At 37.8% G+C, this 20,310-nt stretch overlaps 1 protein-coding gene across 1 annotated transcript in view; it reads left to right on the plus strand.

Moving 5' to 3' along the window:
* Nucleotides 1-19,462, plus strand: part of PWP2 (PWP2 periodic tryptophan protein homolog (yeast)) — a 21,312-nt gene extending 1,850 nt beyond the window's left edge. The window contains exons 3-21 of the mRNA XM_009283106.1: nucleotides 662-756; nucleotides 1,155-1,254; nucleotides 2,336-2,479; nucleotides 2,924-3,059; nucleotides 3,578-3,798; nucleotides 5,036-5,179; nucleotides 5,936-6,006; nucleotides 6,108-6,244; nucleotides 7,451-7,599; nucleotides 8,270-8,417; nucleotides 9,571-9,721; nucleotides 10,068-10,248; nucleotides 11,222-11,369; nucleotides 12,510-12,618; nucleotides 13,073-13,138; nucleotides 13,489-13,707; nucleotides 16,091-16,241; nucleotides 17,894-17,968; nucleotides 18,126-19,462. Coding sequence (XP_009281381.1) covers nucleotides 662-756; nucleotides 1,155-1,254; nucleotides 2,336-2,479; nucleotides 2,924-3,059; nucleotides 3,578-3,798; nucleotides 5,036-5,179; nucleotides 5,936-6,006; nucleotides 6,108-6,244; nucleotides 7,451-7,599; nucleotides 8,270-8,417; nucleotides 9,571-9,721; nucleotides 10,068-10,248; nucleotides 11,222-11,369; nucleotides 12,510-12,618; nucleotides 13,073-13,138; nucleotides 13,489-13,707; nucleotides 16,091-16,241; nucleotides 17,894-17,968; nucleotides 18,126-18,285 — 2,605 coding nt within the window. The 3' untranslated portion in view covers nucleotides 18,286-19,462. The remainder of the gene's footprint in view (nucleotides 1-661; nucleotides 757-1,154; nucleotides 1,255-2,335; nucleotides 2,480-2,923; nucleotides 3,060-3,577; nucleotides 3,799-5,035; nucleotides 5,180-5,935; nucleotides 6,007-6,107; nucleotides 6,245-7,450; nucleotides 7,600-8,269; nucleotides 8,418-9,570; nucleotides 9,722-10,067; nucleotides 10,249-11,221; nucleotides 11,370-12,509; nucleotides 12,619-13,072; nucleotides 13,139-13,488; nucleotides 13,708-16,090; nucleotides 16,242-17,893; nucleotides 17,969-18,125) is intronic.
* The last annotated feature ends 848 nt before the right edge of the window (nucleotides 19,463-20,310 follow it).

The following is a 20,310-nucleotide window of genomic DNA, read 5'->3' on the forward strand; positions in this document are numbered from 1 at the left end:
CGGCACGGGGGCAGCCAAGTCCGCGTTGTCCACAGTGCGCGGGGGAAGAGAACGGTGCTGCCCGCACCGCCGGCTCCCGCAGTCCTACGTGAAAGGACGAGCGTGCTGCGGGGCGTGGGGGTGCAGCTGGCACGGGCTGGGGTTCTCAAAAATGGTTTGCCTTCCCAAAATGTCCTGAAAAGTTTCCGGCTTAGCGTTGAAAGGTAGAAGCCTGCCTAGTAGAATAACTCTCGAGGTGTTGCACGGTGCAGGTTTTCTGTACGTAGGTCTGTGGGGAGAATAGCATAAGTAGTATGTAAAGATGTGTTTTAGAAACAAAGAGGGGAAAAAATGGCTTGGATTTGATTTAGTCATATAGTTTCTTTGTGTGCTTCTGTCTTGTACTGTCTCTCATACACGGCAAAGCCTAGACTGTCATCTGCCTTTTCCTATAGGCCAGAGTTGTGATTGATGCCCGTTACAAGGATTCTGGTCAGGAGCCTATCTCTTACGTAGTTGGTGTTTATGGGATTGTGGCAGCTAAAGAAAGTCGTGGGGGTTTTACATCTAAGTTGTTTCAGTGCCTTTAACATAGGTATCAAACCATATTTTACTGATGCCAAAGATGACTGTTATTTCTACATCCTTGTACCCAATTCACCGTTTTATCTTTTTCTTGCAGTAATAAGTGTGAGACATTCCCGTTGGCTACACGGCTTAATATTGTGTGCGTGGGGCTCTCTCCAGATGGAAGTCTTGCCATACTAATTGATGAAGGTACTTTCATAAAGGAGGCATTTGTTTCATAAAAGAATGAAATAACAATACAGGCTGAAGAGGAAAGTCTGTATTGCTAGGTATTCAACCTTAACACAAATTACAAGTGCTCTGCTTTGAAAATTATGTTAGAATTTCAGGGGAAGGTGTCTTTATTTACAGCACTTAAAAATAACTTATTTATAGAATTTAGCAAGTGACTTGTAATTTTGATTGTATGTTTCTTCTTAATAACGTTACGCACACTGTCTTGAAAAGTTTCTGAGGAGGTACTTTTTTTTTTTTTTCTTCCTTTTTTTTCTCCTCCCCTCTTTAAGGAAAGAAGCTAAGCTTGCTAGGGTTGTGGTTTCTTTGGGAACTGGATTATTTCCATGATCCTTCTTTTTCTGCCCTTACAGAGGGAGCTGCCTTGCTTGTCAGTTTGATCGGTAAATGTGTGATACATCACTTTTATTTTCACAAGCCAGTTCACAGTGTCAGCTTTTCCCCTGATGGCAAGTAAGTAAAATGTGCATGCTTTAGTACAAACCAACAGAAATTACCCCATAAACTCGTTGTAATTATTAAGACGTTCTGACCAGTCTGGAGATGATACCTATTGATTAACATAGGGGAGATTTTTTGCTGATCAGAGTCACTTTATCTGTAAAGTTGAGAGGGAAAGGAAGGAGGAAAAGCAAAGCCTTGGAAACAGATACTAGCTGGAAAGTTGCCTGTCACAGATGTTGTCTGTCTATGGTGGAACTCTTAGAAACATAGAAGATTTGCTGTGAGTCTTCGCTGTCCTTACGTATCGTGGGTAAGGTGAAAGAGCCCACAGGAGGGACAATCAGTGCTTCAGAGTTGCACGATGGCACTCGTGGCAATGCAGCTTCACTGCTGACTTGGGTTAGTCTAAGCTAACTGCTTAGACAGTAGCTGCGCTACTGAAAGAGGCAGTTCTCTGAATCAAGTGCCTCTTTTCACGTCCCTTGACTGCATGGTCACTGCGTGGTGACAGAAATGTTAGAGGTGTCAGAAGGGTGAGAGGAAAAAGTGCGGAGTTCGCCTTTTGGCGGCATTCCTCAGTTGGATTGACTTAAAGTGGTCATGAATGAGATTTTGCTTGATTTTGCTTGAAAGTTGGAGTCACAGTTCTGTGTTAGGGAACTGTACTGGCAACAGGACCAGATCAGAGGATATGTGTAACAGGGATGCAGATGCTTTGTGTTTGTGAAAGTGGCCAATATATGGAGGTGAAGAGAGGTTGAAATAGAATATCCTGTTTTGAATGTTTGAACTTTTCCTTCCTTTGTGAGAATTAGAGAATAAATATTTCATTATTCAACTTAAGTGATTTTTTCTGAAGGTCTTCTGTTTTATAATGCGTCAGGTATACCTGCGTTCATGAAGCTGGAGGATAGTATCAATCTGCAAATAACTTTCTGTTTTTAATTCAAAAGCAGTCCATATTTATCACTTCAGTAACGCAGAAACCTTTTTAATATTGTCTTGTTTTGTTGTATTGCAGTCTGTACTGAAAAATTGTTTGCTTTAACAGCTTTGTGTGCAATTATACTTTTTTCCCCCCATATGACAGGAAATTTGTAATTACAAAAGACAATGTTGCTCTTATGTACCATGCTCCTGGGAGGAAACGAGAATTTAATGCGTTTGTTCTGGACAAAACTTATTACGGTCCATATGATGAAACAACTTGTATCGACTGGACTGATGATTCCAAGTGAGTTGTTAAACTAAAGCACTGTCTACCTGCTCACATTGTTAATATTTGTATGCATGTTACAGTCCATTTTCTTTGGCCTGAAGTATTGTACTAGCTTTAAAAATTCTTTTTGGCTCTTCTGTTTCTAATTCTATCTTGAGTTAAAAAAATACTATAATTAGGCAGACCAGAAAGTATAAAATACGCATGTGTTAGGGATCAACAATGCATTCTTGCTTAAAAATGCCTAGTGATCAATAAAAGGAACATATCTCAGGAATGTGAGCATGGTTGACCTTTTGAATGTGTTTAATCCCACCTACCTTTGCTAGAGTTGCCAACCTCAGTTTACAACTGTTGTGTGTAAAGTGGTGACTGGTGTCTTCCCATTCAGAACGTTCTCCACCCAGTGAAGAGTTTTGCAAACCAGTGTTCTAATTCAAATTGCCTTTTCTTTTGTAGGTGTTTTGCAGTAGGGAGCAAGGACATGTCTACATGGGTGTTTGGAGCAGAACGATGGGCAAACTTGATCTACTACTCGCTTGGAGGGCATAAGGATATAATAGTAGCCTGCTTTTTTGAAGAGAACAGTCTAGATGTATGTATAATCACACAACATTCTTGAATTTTAATATTAAAATAGTTGAAGCAGAATCTTACCTGTAGGTAAGGATGCTGACTATTTTGATAATATCTCAGAATTTAGAAAATGCGTAAGTAGCATGTCTCTCGGCTCCTCTGCTGTGATCAGGAGTTTACAATTCCGTGAACATTTGAAGAAGTAAACTTTAAAAGGAGAGTAAGTTATTTAAAATTGCTCCTCCAAAAAGTTATAGTTGTAAATATGAAAAAAAAAATTAGCTGTAATGCCAACTGGTAACCAAATTGCCTTTGGTCTTTTCAAAATTTCTCTGAGGGCAGGTAGAGTAAATCACTAGTTTCTCAGGACAAGAGAATTTTCCAGATCAAAGCACTTTGAATTCCAGAGGTCGAAGTAATATATTATCCTAGAGTGCAGACTTGCTAACCTTTCTGCAATTCTATATTCGTAACAAGACAGCAGAGTACAAAACATAGGTATTACATGATAATCGTATGTTTGTGTTTGTATTCTAGCTGTACACAATTAGCCAGGATGCAGCTCTCTGTGTGTGGCAGTGTGATACAGAGCTCGATGGTTTGAAGCCCATGCCCCCTAAAGATGCAGCTAGGGAAGAGAATGCAGAAAAAAATGATGAAGAGTTTCTTGAAGAACCGAAGGGTGAAGAAATTCGTGGGAAAGCCAATCCAAATGAGCAAGAGACTAGAGATAAGGTTAAATATTCACGTGTTGCAAAGTAAGTGATTTTCAGTTTTCCAAAGACAGAGTTGTTATGAGGAATTACTATATTGGGCTTTTTTTCACCCCTTATCACTCATGCAAAGCAGTATAAAACTCTGCCCAGGATTTAGTAATTTACTATAGATACCATTTTAAATAGTTTCAGTAGAACACCTTTTTGTCATATCTTGACTATATGAAGGGCGATACCCTTCACCTTCAGAGTAACAAGTCAGTGTAATTTTAGTAATATAAGAAATACTGACTTATGGTGTATGTTTTAGTGTTTGAAACTCAAAAAGTGTAAGGAGATCATTAGTACAGTATCCTCTAAGTATAGAGGAGAAGAGATTGGTTGACTTCAAGAGGTGCCAGCAACGTTTGATAAAGATAGCTCATCAGCCTCTCTGGTAAACTACTTGGAGATGCCTTCCTGAAGGATCTCCCTATCTGTCCACATCAAAGGAGACTTCTATTACAAAGAATAATCCAGTTTTAAGATAGTCACAGCATTTAGCTTTGCTTGAAGAAGGATAACATTCATAGGCAATCTTTTGTCAGTGAAGTGAGGGAGAGACAGAATGCATGTAGGGGCCAGTTGGGAACACCTGACATCAGGCTTCTGTTCTCAGTTTTTCTGACTGTAAAGGAAGCATAAAGAAAGTACCCTACCCCAACCCAGGTTGGAATTAGCCTCAGGGAACATCACTACCAGACTGAAGGAATTTGGAGCGTACAACTCTTGGATAATGTTCAGATGCTCTTTTATTTGATCATCATGTGGTGCTTATCTGTTTAGTTCCAGTAAGAGAGATAGCTACAAAGAAACTGCAGAAACCTTCTTCACCAGGTGTATAATATTTATGACTTGCTTCAATTCCTTCCTCTGTAAGATGACTCACAAATAGGATAACCAGTGAATTCATGAGTCACCCGTATTGGCATTAGATGGTTGAAAGGAAATGCACAACGCGTTCCCCTGAGGTTAACTTTTAGTCCCTTTCATTGCATGTGATCAAGTGTCACTTTTGATAATCAGATTACTGTAGCAGCTGTAAACATTGAGGAAAAGAAGAGAATAGGCTTTCACTAGCTATGTAAAGTACATATATTTAGCAATTCCTGGAACTACTGCTTTTTAGTTTTATTGTAGGATACCTTGATGAAAATATTTGACCTATATTGAAATGCAACTATAACAGCATCCTTTTCTTCTGCATTGTTTGCTTTATTTCTTACTTCTTTGATGCCAGGTATTTTTTCAATAAAGAGGGAGACTTTAATAACCTGACATCTGCAGCTTATCACAAGAAAACACACCTTTTAGTCACTGGTTTTGCCTCTGGAATCTTTCACCTCCATGAGCTTCCAGATTTCAATCTGATCCACTCCTTGAGGTGAGCTATGGGATTGTGGTTGTTTTTTGGTTTGGTTTTGTGTGGGGGGTTGGTTTGTTTGTTTGGCTGAGAACACACTACGTTTAGTAGTGAAGGATGAGTAATCAGAGCACAAAAATCTTAAACGTGAGTATCTATTTAGTATTGTAATTTCTGGAAGGGCAGAATCATATTTAGATTTAAAATACCATACAACTCCATTCCATAGCTTATTATGGAAAAGTGAGGTCTAAATTGGGAACTCCTGAGTAGTTAGTTGTCGGCTATAGATTTCTTCAATGCTTTGGACTTCATGTTGTCAGTTTCTTTGTAGAAAATAAAGATAGAATCTGAAAATAAAAGTTCTGTGTATGTAAAATTATCTGTAAATTGTTGGTAAGTTGAAAGATAAAACCATAATTCTTTTCCATGGCTGCATGGTGCAAGCTAAAGAATGCATAATTTCCCTGTATAAATAAAATACTACTTTTTTTTTTTTTAATTGAATGTGGGGAGTTTTACTTGGTGCTGGCAAGTATGTCTTTGGGATGTAGATAGTCTCTCTTCATTCCGAATAAGGCAGTATTGTCTGTTTGATGTTTTTGACTATAGTAAAGGAAAGAACATGTATGCTGCTTTTGATGTTACAGTGATACAGAAATTCAGTAAAGTCGTCAAAGACTTGCTTGAACAGAGGAAATAAACCCTAGATTTGAAGTTTTATCACAGAAGGCATGAAAACACAAGTTTGTTTATTGGGTAATTCTCTTATTTCAGTATTTCAGACCAAAGGATAGCCTCGATTTCTATCAACTGTACTGGTGACTGGATTGCCTTTGGATGTTCAGGTTTGTAAATTTTTTTGGTCTCTGTGTGTTTTGTGGCTTGCATTTGCAGAGTCTCATCATTGTGTTCATAATTCTGGTTAATTCTTCTCATGTGTTTATAGGTTTGGGTCAGCTCCTGGTGTGGGAATGGCAAAGCGAGTCCTACGTGCTGAAGCAGCAGGGACATTTCAACAGCATGGTTTCGTTAGCATATTCTCCAGATGGACAATACATAGTAACTGGAGGGGAGGATGGGAAAGTAAGTGATACAGTGTCACTGAAATATGAACTTAAGTCTTAATAACATAGTAAGCAGCTTGAATTTCCGTTTTATGTAGAAAGCTCTGTTAGTGTAACCGATACATATTTTTCTTAATATAAAGTAATAATTTTTTGTCCTCGCTTAAATGTTTTGATTTTTCTCTCTAGAGCACGTATATATTTTGATTTGCTGTTGCTAGTATCCTCTGCAAATTGCATCACGTATGCTTTTTAGCAGATCATTTTTTAATTATTATAGTTGCAGTCACCATAAACACGAAAAGATCTAATTCATCAAATGTTAATTTATGTATGCAGTCACCGTAAACACAAAAATATCTAATTCATCAAATATTAATTTATGTATGCTTGTAGTGTTTCCATGATACTTTGGGATGAATGAATGTCAGCGAATTCATGCCCTTTTAATAAGTGGCTTTGATGCAAAATTAATTTCAAATTATTTATGAAAGTGCAATTCCTAAACAGATTTTTCTGAAATGTACCATTGCAGAAGCTTGCTATTTAAAAGAAAAATTAGCTTCTCTCCTCATGGTTGACTTGTATTGAAGTGGTAGGCTAGGTGTACGTGTACTTTTTTTTTAAAGATGTTTTGTGGAGTAATCCCACAATCTCTTGGCACATCAATGGGACAAAGATAGTATCTTGTTTCCTATCAAAATTTCTGAATGTCAGAAAAAAGACCTGCCACTTCATGGTTTCTGCCATTCAGATTTAAAATTGGCCAAACCCCAGAAGTCTCAAACTGTAGGTAGCTAAACGCATAACATTTTTGTTTGAAAAAAGATTGAAATAACATCTTAATTGTAACTTCTGGAATGGCTTCGCAGTTGGTTTTGAATTTGACACTTGTCTTATTAGTGGACAGTCCAAAGCTTGGGAGCCTGAGATGCTCACCAAGTGCTACAGCTTTCCTTGAAAATTAGCTTTGTTTTAAATTTTTTTTTGTGTCTCTCTCCACTTAGATTTTCATGTGGTATATGTGTCTTTAGGGGTTTAATGATAAGCTCTGGCCCTGTTTGTCTCATTTGCACAGAATTCCTCACTGATGGTACTGAAAGTCCTTTATGCTCTTGCAGAGTTTTAGGACTAACTTTTCTTTACTCTTCTGCTGCCTTACCCTTACTTTCTCTCTGAACTGATGATGGAGATGCTAAGAAGGCTTTTCTTGTCTCTCTTGCAGGTGAAAGTGTGGAACACTTCAAGCAGCTTTTGTTTTGTCACTTTTACAGAACATACCAGTGGTGTAACTGCTGTGACTTTTACTTCCAACGGTTATGTCATTTTGAGTGCTTCCCTAGATGGAACAGTGCGTGCCTTTGATCTACACAGGTAACTCTTTATAAAGCTTTTGTGTCTCATTTAGTCTTAAGCTTTCACCCCCCAAAATACAGCAAGCTGCTGATTGCTTGTTTCAGGTTGAAGTTGCACAAATGTGAGTACTGCTTTATTGATTTTTGGTTCAGCCTTTGATTCAAATTTAGATAGTAATTAGGAATCCTGTCACTTCATCCAGTTTCTGTAAAGAAATTCTGGAAGAACTTTTCTCAGAGAAGCTGGAAATCCATTAAGATCATTGTCTGGCTCTACTACTCACATGGGGAGAAGGCATCCGTCTAACAGAACGTTTGCCATAGTTTTAGTGGTTGAGCCATTGTAATACAACTGTGTACAGAACTGGATGTGTAAACAAGCCCGTGTTTTCTAAAGAATGAACGTACGCTATGTAATAGAAGAAAGCTCTTCTGTTTGAGTATTTTTGTCTGTTACTTCTGCAGAGTTAATAGTACCTTTTTTGAATCTTGGAATCATGCTAAGGCATTGCATCTAATTTTATACGAAGAATATTTTTTCTGTGGATAGCTTAAAAGACTTTTTTTAAGTCTTTTACAAGTAAAAGTAACTTTTACAAGTAAAATGAAATCCTTTTTTAAATATGTTCGTAAAACACGTTTAAATCTACCTAAAATGTTCTCATAATTTATTTTCACGTTTACAACAGGTACCGCAATTTCCGTACCTTTACATCTCCACGACCAAGTCAGTTCTCTTGTTTAGCTGTGGACTCCAGCGGTGAGATTGTGTCAGCTGGTTCCCAGGATTCCTTTGAAATATTCATCTGGTCAATGCAGAGTGGAAGACTGCTGGATGTAAGGACCTACAATGTTGGAGGGCTTGAATTTAACACATGATACAGATCGTGATGATACTAAGTAACTTTGGGATTAGTCGGAGGGTTTTAATACAACATGAAGTGTTTTGTTATATTCAAGAACTGGAGCTACACTAGGTTATTCTCAGCAATTTTTGATTTATTGCATGGAGGCCATCCTGGATTTGAGTGAGAAATCGTTTTTAGAATTTTTGAGTAATGAGCTCTTCCTAGCTGATGAAGTAACATCAGTATTGCCGAGCTAACACATGGGCATGTGAGTCTTTCCTCCAGTAGTTATTCAGAGATGTTCTTTTCTATATATTTTCTGCAGGTAATGAAGAAATTGTACGTGCTGTCCTAAGATCGATACAGATTTCATGGACAGTTTTGCTGGAGCAGAGCAGGGACATGATTTCTTGTGTAGCAGGTTTTTATTGTGTAGGGCGAGAAAACTATTAAGTTAAATCCCCACTGTCTTGCTGCTAGTTTGAAATGCATTCTCTTGAGAGTAGATGTAATAAAGGAGGGACACTACTTCTGAGCAAATCAAGCTCACTTGCTAGTTCCAATTCTTAAGCATAGTGTACACCTTGCACAAGTAGATGAACTCAGCGATTCCTGTGTTTAATTTGGCATAGCTGTTGAATACAGATAACTAATAGTAACTCAGCATATACTTGAGTGGCTCTCCAGAGTTTTGAGTTTAGTTTCTTTCCTTGATTTCTTCTGAGAGGAGTAGGAGCTCCATGCCATAAAAATCATGTATTATTCACAGTTTTTATTAGTGTTTTTTCTTAAATGTTTTCAGCTGAGTTCTCAGAGCAATGACTTGCTTTTTCATAGTTGGTGTGATTGTTCTGATAAGAAGGGGGGAAAAAAGCACACCGTGTTCCTAAGTCTTGGTCTCTAAAGAGACTATATGTGTGCGTAAGAGTGTCTAGCACTTCTGTGAATTTTTTTAAAACTTCTGAAAATAAAAAGTTGAGAATCACTGATATGTATCATGCTACATGTCCAAAAGTGACCTCAAGCATGTGTGGACAAGTTAGGCATGGTTTCATTGTTACATTTAGAGTTTACTGAATGCAGACTACATGTATTTCAGTTTCTTTCACCTAATTCCATTTTATCTTTTCTTCTTTTATTAGGTCTTATCAGGTCATGAGGGCCCCATCAGCAGTTTGTCCTTTAACCCAATGAAATGTGTTCTAGCTAGTGCCTCTTGGGATAAAACGGTCAAGTTATGGGATATGTTAGACAGCTGGAGAACTAAGGAGACACTAATATTGAACTCAGATGGTAACCTTTATTTCATCTTATATCAAATATAAAAATATTATCAAAATATTTCAAGAATGAACAACAGAACATGTCAAATACAGCAAGCCTCATTCTTGGTAATGAAAACCAAAAGTTGAGATAGTTCTCTATAGTACTTAGCAGTGCAAGAAATCTTTTATATTTAATACTAGCTCTAGCTTTATGATTAGCCGAACATTTGTATGTTGTCCAGAGAAGACGTACAGTCATACTTGTTACTCTTAAGCTTTTTCTGATAGTTGAGATAAGATCCTAGAAAAATATAGGGTATTTTCTTAGGAAAAGATCTGACTGCATTTTTAACTGTTAATTAAATTCTTTGCAGTTCTTGTTGTTGCTTTCCGGCCTGACGGCAAGGAGCTTGCAGTTGCTGCTTTGAATGGACAGATAACATTTTGGGATCATGAAAATGCAGTGCAAACTGGCTCAATTGAGGGAAGGCATGATCTTCAGATGGGAAGGAAGGAGCTTGATAAAATTACTGCCAAACAAGCAGCCAAGGGAAAGTAAGTAAATGAGATCGCAGTGAAAAGAGGGTGCCACACTGGCTTTTGCTTTTGAATTGTTTCTTTCCATTTGGTTTTTACGTGAAGATTTCAGAGTGCATCTGCTGTTCAAATATTTTGGTTCTGATGTTGGATTTTAAAAGACTGCCTGACTTGACATCTGGATGGATCCTTGTTGTCTTTTGCTGTGTTCACCCACTGATCAGCATCATTCTGAGCATCTGTTCTTTTTCGTCAGTTATAAACGTGGGTTGCCAGCATAATATTAAGCTTCTCGTGACAAGTTGTTCATTGGCCAAATGTGATAGGTTTTTGAGTGGATATCTTATTACGTAGGTACTAGTATGTAACTACTGGTATGTAGAAACTGTTACATTTTTTAAAAAAAGTAAATACGCTGTGGGTTTTATTACATGTTACTAGTCATGTGAAGTAATGTTTAAAGGCAAGTTGAATTTGTGTGCTGTCAAAAAGCATAATATAGAAGTCATGTGTTTCATTTTTCTCTTTTTCCCTTGAGTCTCTCTTTTTTTTTTTCTGTATTGCTCCCCCTCAAAACAAAATGAAAAAAGGAAAGAATGACTTTTTGGGAAAAGGAAAAAAAGAAGTATTTTTTTGGTGATGAGCTCTCAACCATGTCTTTAAAACATGCCATGACGTTGGCTTTTCTCTAGCTCTTCTGACCATCCTTAGTGTTGTGTAGGGTGTAGTTGAGAGCTCATTCATTGAGCTGCGACTCAGAATCAGAAGTATGGAAGTACTTCAAAAAGCTGTTGAAGTTCTAAATTGTTTGTGATTCATAGTAAAGCACCAAGTACTTGTTTGTGGTAAATGGTTTTGTGTGTTAAGTACATATTGTGTGAATGAAGATCTCCACTTTTTCCATGGAATGGTCTGTGTCTTCACACTGTACTCATGTCTTTTAGCTCAGATGTGGCAGTGAAATTAACTACTTTCTCTTTTTCTTTACTAGATCTTTTACTACTCTGTGTTACTCAGCAGATGGTCAGTCTGTTTTGGCGGGTGGATTGTCAAAATTTGTCTGTATATATAATGTCAAGGAACAGATTCTTATGAAAAAATTTGAAATCTCATGCAACTTTTCTTTAGACGCAATGGAGGTATGTGACCACAGAGGTCAGGTTTTTTCATTTCCCCTCTCCACCCCCAATACTTTGTTTTGGTGTAACATCTCATTTAAGTGGGATTCATGAATGTTTTGTTAAGCATGGGTTCATTTTCTTGGTTTTGTGCGGGAGAGTGCTAAGGAAATACTTCTCGGGAAACAAAATTAATTCCTGACATGCAGCTAACTAGAGTCTTGCCAGATTGCAATGTGTTTGTATTGAATGAGCAGAACTCTTAAGCATAGTTAAGTCAGTTGGCACTTAAAATTGAAGAGAAAATATGAAAATTTAAATGATCAATATTTTGTACTAAGCTAACTTTCCCTGGGTGTCAGTTGCTTGTGTTAGCAAAGAGATAAAGGATTTTATTGAGGACACAGAACATCATCACTGACCTTTACAAACTTGGTTTCTGAACGTTGCCAAATGCAAAATTAAATTCCTTTAAAAGTAAAATGAATGATGAAAAGCATCAGAAGGTAAAAATTCCAGTAACCTTTCTTAACATCCCCTTACTTGGAAGAATGATGATTGTTCCAGTGTTCATGTCGGGCTGTATTTGACTGTGTTTCCAAGTATATTTCTTTGACAGCAGTGGTTTGTGAAGCAGCCTTCGTTTCTCTGCTGCCCTCTGTTGTGCTAGCATAGCTCAGCATGTGGCTTAAAAAGGATACCAGAAGTGTGCCAACTGGAAAAGAATCCTGGAGGGGGTGGGTGTTTAAAAATGGGGGGCAGGGAGGTCCCTAAAACATTATTTGCATAGCTGTGTGGCTACACAGCCCTTACATTAGCATGGTACAGTTATGGAGGGGGAGGGAGGGTAGGGCTGCATCTGAGGAAATAGTGCATCTCTTAAGTAGAACAACAATATAATAATGTGAAACCGCAGTCTAAACTGAGTTGTGCTGTTCTGAGGCCTTAAGAGTGAAGCAGCCTGATTCTCATCTGCGGTTGGACACTGTTGCCCGCTGTTGTGAAACTGACAGTTTTCTCCATGATTTTGGAGAAACTTTTGGAAGAAAGTGCAAAGAAATAATCACTAGATAACTGCTGAATGTTATGGAGAATTTTCAGCTAATACAGATGTTTGAGAGGAGATTCAGTGCAGTGAATGGAACTTACATGTTTTTCTAGGAGTACTTAGATCGGAGAAAAATGACGGAATTTGGCAGCATGGCTCTGATCGATGAAGGGGCTGGAGGTGAAGATGGTGTTGCCATTCCTCTTCCTGGAGTAAAAAGAGGTACGGCTTTTGGCTTTGCCGTCTTGTTACTAGTTTTATGTGGATCAAAATCTTTGACGTAGAGTCGATACCAGATGAGAAGGGTTTGAATTGTTCAGCTCAGTTTTAAAGTTAGTATTACCTGAATGTTCTGTAGCTGCAGGGATCTGTTACACGAGTTGTATGGGTGGGTCCTTTTGCATAGTAGAAGCGACAGGAAACGGGAGGTACTGTGGTCTCCTGGGTATGGAACCTAGCAGTCCTGATTTCATTTTCAAAGAGCAAAATTCAGTCCCACCACTTATTTTAGCTGTAAGATTTCTTGGACATGGACTGTCCTTTACTCACCTTGTCTTTAACTCTGCCAGGTTTTGGCATGTTACGCGTTATTCTTCAGCATAATGATAACAGCATAGTTAGAGTTGATAGCTAGACTGTGAACTTTTGGTAAATCACTTCTAAACTTCTTTTTTAGGTGACATGAGTTATCGACACTTTAAACCAGAAATAAGAGTAACTTGCCTGCGATTCTCTCCTACAGGTGAGTATTGACAATTAATGTAGGATTTTTTTTTTATTCCATATAAAACAAGCAAAAGAGTAGAGCATTAGAGGAGTAATAATGAAGTACAAATGCCTTGGAGATGGTCTCTCCAGATGTTATACAATGCTGCTAGGTTTCTAGTCTAGTTTCCTGTTCAGTGGATAATTAGGAAACTTAAGTGTACATCACTGTCAGCTGGTGGTTTTTACAAGCATCGTCATTGCTGACAGGTCCATCAGTGATGCATGGTTTTCAGTCTTAGCCACTCTTGTAAGCAATGAAGAGTCATCTTGTTTCTATCCTAGAAAACCCAGCTTTGTTCTTAAATATTGTTACTTCTCTTCTAGGACGAAGCTGGGCAGCCACCACCACAGAGGGTCTTCTTATCTATTCACTGGACTCTGGGCTAATTTTTGATCCTTTTGAGCTGGATATTGATGTCACACCCAGCAATATACACAAAACACTGCATCAGAAGGACTACACTATGGCTATCATCATGGCCTTCAAGCTGAATGAGAAGAAATTAATTCAGGAGGTCATAGAGGCTGTACCTAGCAATGAAAGTAAGTGGATCTTCCATGAAATTTGACTGAGCTAGCTGTTAGCAGAGATGTGTAAGCCAAATAAGTTGAAGTGTAAAGGGCAGAATTTAGCTCGGGGCGGGGCAGGGAGGGGAGTTACAACATTGATATTTAAGGACTTTACTGTAGCTGAAGACTAAAGAGGAAGGGATAGTCTTCTGTAAAAAAAGTAGGCTCTTCGGTGTTAACTTATGTTTTAATTTTACTGCATGTTCATCGAGTGACTTTTGAACATGGAATTTGATCAGGTCTGGATATGCAGGTAAAGTTTTTGGATGTCAGTTCTCAGAAGCAGCCGATGTTAGAGGGGCACAGCAAGTTTAACATGAGTTAGCGGTGTGCCTGCATGATTCAGACAGTCAACTGGATGCTGGGCTGTACTACCAAGGATGTAGTCGGCAGTTTGAGAAAAGCAATCAGTGCTCTTTATCGAGCACTTGTGAGAGCACATCAGGAGCACCGTGCATAGTTTTGGGCTCACCAGTACGAGAAAGACATTGATAGTCTGGAGCATCTGATGGAGGGCTTGGAAAATGATTGGAGGGCCAGAGCGCATGACAGCTGAGGAGAGGCTTAAGAGAGCTGGGTTTGTTCAGTCTTTAGAAGAGAAGGGGAATATTTTTACTGTCTTCAAGGGCCTAACGGGATGTTAGAAAAAAGGCAGAACCAGACTTGGAGTTGCACAATGATATGACAAGAGGCAACAGACCTCTCGCAGCATGGGAAATTCCAACTAGATATTAAAAACAATAAATATGTTGGGGGTTGTCAAGTACTGCAGCATGTTGACAAGGGAGGTAGTGGAGTCTCCATCCGTGGAAGTGTTCAGCACTCAACTGGATAAAGCTCTGTGCCAGCTGCTCTAAATTAGTCTTGCTTTGGACTGCCAAAATTTGGAGCAACTCTGCAACTGTCAGCCCTTTGAAGTTCTGATGATTTTTGTTCCTTTACTTACAGTGTTTGTGAAATTCATCCTTCTAAACAAATGTAAATATGGTCCTTATAGAGGGTTGTGTTCGCACAAACCAAACAGATTATTAGTTAAGTGCCAAACTCTTTTTAACAAGAGACAGATGCTTTCACAGTTGTGACATGTCAAGAGACAAAAGAAACAGGTAAGATGTCACTCAGCTTTGGAGGACATATACCGAAGTCATTCTTTAGCCCCCTTTCATCATTTTGGTAACTAATGTGCATGTTCGTTAGCTATAGATGGTAGACACGACCTTAAAAATAAACTTTCAGTAGTGTATTCTACTTAACTTCATAACTTCATTAACAGTTCTGTCATAGTAACTCTAAAGTATATTTTCTTACCTTTACCTCAGTGTTGTTGCCCCAGTAAAAAGTATTTATTTCCTTCCAGTGTTTCACATGTAACAAATAAAAATTCCTTTTATCTAGTCAAAACATGCTCGAGTCTGAAATCAGATGTGTTGCAAGGCAACCGCTTTGTAGGGTTTTCTTACCTTATTCCCTAGGCAGCAAGCCTGATAATTACACGTCAGGGTAAACCACCTTTTGCATACCTGCGTTGGCATAATGGTGTTTGCCTCTGTCTGGCAAAACTTAGTTCTCTTTTACTGAAGTTAACCAAAACTCCATGTACCCAGGCAATGCTGGGTAAATAGGCAGGTGCCAAAACCTCAGAAGCAGAGGATGAGGCATGGAAATTTCAGGCGTTGTAATCCACTGTTAACAGAATGAATGTGTGCCTGTTTCTTTAAAAGCAGAAAACTTTTTTTCACTGTTGAATGTTACGTAGGCCAGTTGGGCTGCAGAAAATAGGAGTTGATTATTTTTGAGAGTTTATATATAATGAGGTCATCATAGTTACATGTGAGATTATTTTGAATGCTTATAAATCGCGCTTCTTTGTGCTGCGCAATTACTAACAGCATTCAGACACTTCCTCTGTGAGCAGGCGACTTTGCTATCTTGACAAGTAGCCTTTATTGCCTCTGATTATTATGCCTAACTAGTTCCACTGAATACAGAAATTCGTATGAAGTCAGAAGCAACTTCAATAAAGTCTAGTTACACCGAAAGAGGAGGAAAGGATGGAAGTAAAAGTTCTGAAGGAGAGAAGGTGGGGAGAGTATTCTGGTAGGAGGAAGAACTTGGGGAGGGGGGGAGTTAAGTTCTTGCTTTTAAATACAGTAGTGATTGGAAGGCTCAAAGAGGAAAGACTTGCCTCCTGAGAGACTGTGGTACTGTACCCTGAAATACAATATTAAATATCAAATAGTTTCCAAGAGGGTGCTTTCTTCTCCTTCCCTATATGCTTTCCTATGGTCTCTTTCATGTTATTCCAGATAGTAATCCAACTCTGATGTCTGTGGGCTTTTTTTCTCTTTTTGCACAGTTGATGTTGTCTGTTCATCACTCCCAGACCTGTACGTGGAGAAAGTATTGGAGTTCCTGGCCTCTGCATTTGAGATATCTTGTCATTTAGAGTTCTATCTTATTTGGGCTCATAAGTTGCTCATGCTGCATGGGCAGAAACTGAAAACAAGGTGAGATATTGTGAAAGTCAAAAAGCTGACAAGCATTTTAAAATACCTGTCGGTTTGAGGTTTTTAATTAACAGTTACCTAGATAGATGCATATACAACAATTAAAACTACTTAATTTACATTTATTATTTATTAATTTAAGAAATATTACTTAAATATTTACATTTATTTATAAAATTTACATTTTAATTTAATACAACTTCTTACAACTTAATACAATTGGAATGCATAATAGGATTTGTGAGGATAAATTGCAAAAACATTTTTCAAATATTACAGGTAAAACTGCATAGCTTGCTTACCCTATAAATGCATAAAGATTTCAAGAGTGATAGGATTTTGGCAATTGTGTTTTTAAACAATTACGCATATTAAATATAACTGAAAGATAATGTGCAGGTACTGACTGCATTTTGTAGATTTAGCTTGTGATTACAGCATGCACTTTTAGCTTGTTAGTATTCTGCTTTCCTACATAGTTCTTTACAACTACACGTGCCTGCCATATGAATTATATTCAGCCCACCCATAGTATTGAGTTTATGAACTTTTGGGAACAAAAATAGGCAAATTTACAAATTTAAAATAGGCTAAGTGAGAGGCAATCTGAGAGGGAGTCCTGCAGGTTAAAGAAACAGTGCATTGTGTAACTCCTTCCTTGCTTCAACATGGGTACAATTAAAACTACTTAATTTACATTTATTACATGTACATTTAAGAAATATTACTTAAATATTTACATTTATTTATAAAATTTACATTTTAATTTAATACAACTTCTTACAACTTAATACAATTGGAATGCATAATAGGATTTGTGAGGATAAATTGCAAAAACATTTTTCAAATATTACAGGTAAAACTGCATAGCTTGCTTACCCTATAAATGCATAAAGATTTCAAGAGTGATAGGATTTTGGCAATTGTGTTTTTAAACAATTACGCATATTAAATATAACTGAAAGATAATGTGCAGGTACTGACTGCATTTTGTAGATTTAGCTTGTGATTACAGCATGCACTTTTAGCTTGTTAGTATTCTGCTTTCCTACATAGTTCTTTACAACTACACGTGCCTGCCATATGAATTATATTCAGCCCACCCATAGTATTGAGTTTATGAACTTTTGGGAACAAAAATAGGCAAATTTACAAATTTAAAATAGGCTAAGTGAGAGGCAATCTGAGAGGGAGTCCTGCAGGTTAAAGAAACAGTGCATTGTGTAACTCCTTCCTTGCTTCAACATGGGTATTAATGTTTTAGTTACTGAAATGACTGGAACAAATTTTCTCCTTTTGTTGCTGATAAAGTAGAAAAGGATGATTTAAAACAAACTATTCCTTGTTCAGAAAGTTTTGTAGTAGCTGGAAGGAACTGTCATCATTACAGCAAGCAGAATTAGTTCTTCAAGCTGCATTGTGACATTAGGAAAAAAAAAAATATTTCTGGCAATAATATTACTTGTATTGAGTATAACCATTGGGGGCAGAGTCAAAAGCAAAAAGTTTTTGTTTATTTACTATTATCTTAAAACGATCATGTTTAAAAGTTAGCATGTATGCTTGTTAAAATTTTGAGAATATAGAAAAGTTCTAGCTATCCATATGTAAATATAAATTGCACTGCAAGTTGCATGTTTTCTCCGTTCAAGGTCAGTGAAGCTGCTCCCTGTGATTCAGTTCCTTCAGAAAAGCATCCAACGTCATTTTGAAGATGTTTCCAAACTGTATGTATTGTTACATTTAAAAGTTTAAATCAAAACCCTGCACAAAAGCGTGGAGTAATTTGGGGGATGATAACGTGGTATTGGAACTTTTGAGACAGTCTTCTTTTAAGAGAAAAATGGAATCTTGTTTCTAACATGTTGCTATTTATTTTTACAGCTGCGAATGGAATATCTACAATATTAAATACGCATTGGCCGTTTCACAACAGCGGGGCATGAAACGTCTGGCAGAAGAAACATTGGTAGATGAAGACGACTTGGATTCTGACAGTGATTATCTTATGCAAGAAGTTCATAAAGACAATCTTAGTTCCTAGTTACTCTTCGTGGGAGGGAGAAAACCTAAGACAAAGTAATTTTATGCAGTGGTATTCACTGAGAGTGAGTGGCCCTCATAGTGGCATATTTTAACTCTTTTTAACAGTGTGGATGGAGTTACATGTGAGTTATAGAAGTGGGTGAAATGTAGGATAGACAGAGTGCCATCTGTGGTGTATTTGGTGTACCCTTTGGCCATAACAGCTTGACAGCACTGATTTCTTGATTCATTGATTTCTTTTTTTTACTCTTTCTGATTTCAAGTAACACAAAAATGTAGTCTTATATCAGTGAAGTCAGAAATATGACTGGAAGAAGTGCATTCTTTATGACAAATGCATTGTACATAGACTAAGTATTGTGAGTTATTTGTAATGCAGTCTTGTCATACTTTGTGATGGACTTTTTTTTTAATCCTTTTTTACGTCATTCTTAATTGGAGGTCTACATATTGCTCTCAACTTGTTTCAAATGTTGTTTTAATTGGTTTTACTATGTACATATTTCTGCAACACTGTTAGGAATAAACCATTTTTCTTAGTTCTATAGCTTCCAAACCTGATGAAGTTTCAATAATGAGGATAAATGATATACCTGTAACAACGAATATGGGAAAAAAAGTTTACTGTGCTATGTAACTTCTGCAGGGGTTTAATTAATTAATCCGAGATACTGCAGTAAAATTTTTTTTGGAAATTGCTAACTCAATCTAACTTAAACTGTAAGAGAACGTGTTACAAATGTTTCTTTCTCTCATGAAAGTCCTTTCTTGTCTTGTTTTTTTAAAATGTTTTTATTAACATTTGAAAATCTGAAACTTTTGGTTTCCTTGCTTTTGTGAATTGGCATGAGAATTGGCTAATAGCAACAGTGAGGTACTGAACAGAAAGAACTACATCCATGCTTGTGATGCTTTCAAGCCACATGTTGAAAGGGCTTTGTTAATGAAGATACTGCAAATATTAATAATGAGCCAGAATTGATTTTTTCAGTGTATTCTTTTGGATTTGTTTTCTGGTCTCTTTCCACTCTTGGAAGAGAGGAGAGGTATGAATATTAAAAACTGCTGAAGAAAAAACAAAGTCCAAAATACAGAGCAGGCACATACAGTCAGTTTGTAGAATATCATTATACAAAATAAATATGCACTTGCCACTTGAATAAAACATAGCAAAGTGATTTGTTTTGTTTTTCTTATGGTAAAATGTTTAAAAATATCTCCGGTTGCTGATCCAGTTCATGGTTGTGCCAGCGTTTCAGGGTCTCGGAGGGGTGAAGGAGTAGCTGGGTGGGCTGGAGCAGTGCTCGCGGAAGATGCTGTGTGTTACTGCGTTGGGATTTGGAATTGCTTGTCATTCTCCACCCCTCTGCCACCTCCTCCTACCGTGGCAGAAAGTAGGCTTTCTGCCCTAGGTAGAAGGGAGGCATGGGTGGGTAGGGAAGAAGTATCATAGAATCATAGAATAGTTTGGGTTGGAAGGGACCTCTAAAGGTCATCTAGTCCAACCCCCCTGCCGTGGGCAGGGACATCTTCAACTCGATCAGGTTGCTCAGAGCCCCGTCCAGCCTGAATAGTGAAGTAGTGCAGGAAAAAGAAAAATCCGTCTTGGGATCCTTGTAAAACTGAAGTGCTTAAACTAACGTGAAAAACACGATCGTGTTACCTGACATATAAACATAGTTGTTACTTCTTAATCCACTTCACTGGTTTTCATATACATGTTGTCTTTGCATGCTTTTTTAAAGACTGTATTCTTTTCTCAAACTATATGACCTGTAGCAGGCAGGATATTGGTTTGTTTATCCTGTTTTTATTAACGGCTATAGTCTCGGGAGCCTCTTGCTGCCCTTGTACTGGTGTGCTCCCCCTGCCCCTGCCGCGCTCAGGCTGTGCGCGCCTTGTGGCTGCTCCCTCTCACTTGCAAAAGGAGCCTGGTGCTGGTGTTCAAAACAAGTCCCAAGGATTTATTCCCATGCGCGTTTTACTTTTTTTACTACTGCTACTCCTGCTATTACTAAATGAG

The sequence above is a fragment of the Aptenodytes forsteri genome, unplaced genomic scaffold, assembly GCF_000699145.1.
Source record: "Aptenodytes forsteri isolate BGI_AS27 unplaced genomic scaffold, ASM69914v1 Scaffold2, whole genome shotgun sequence".
NCBI classification, from domain to species: Eukaryota; Metazoa; Chordata; class Aves; order Sphenisciformes; family Spheniscidae; genus Aptenodytes; species Aptenodytes forsteri.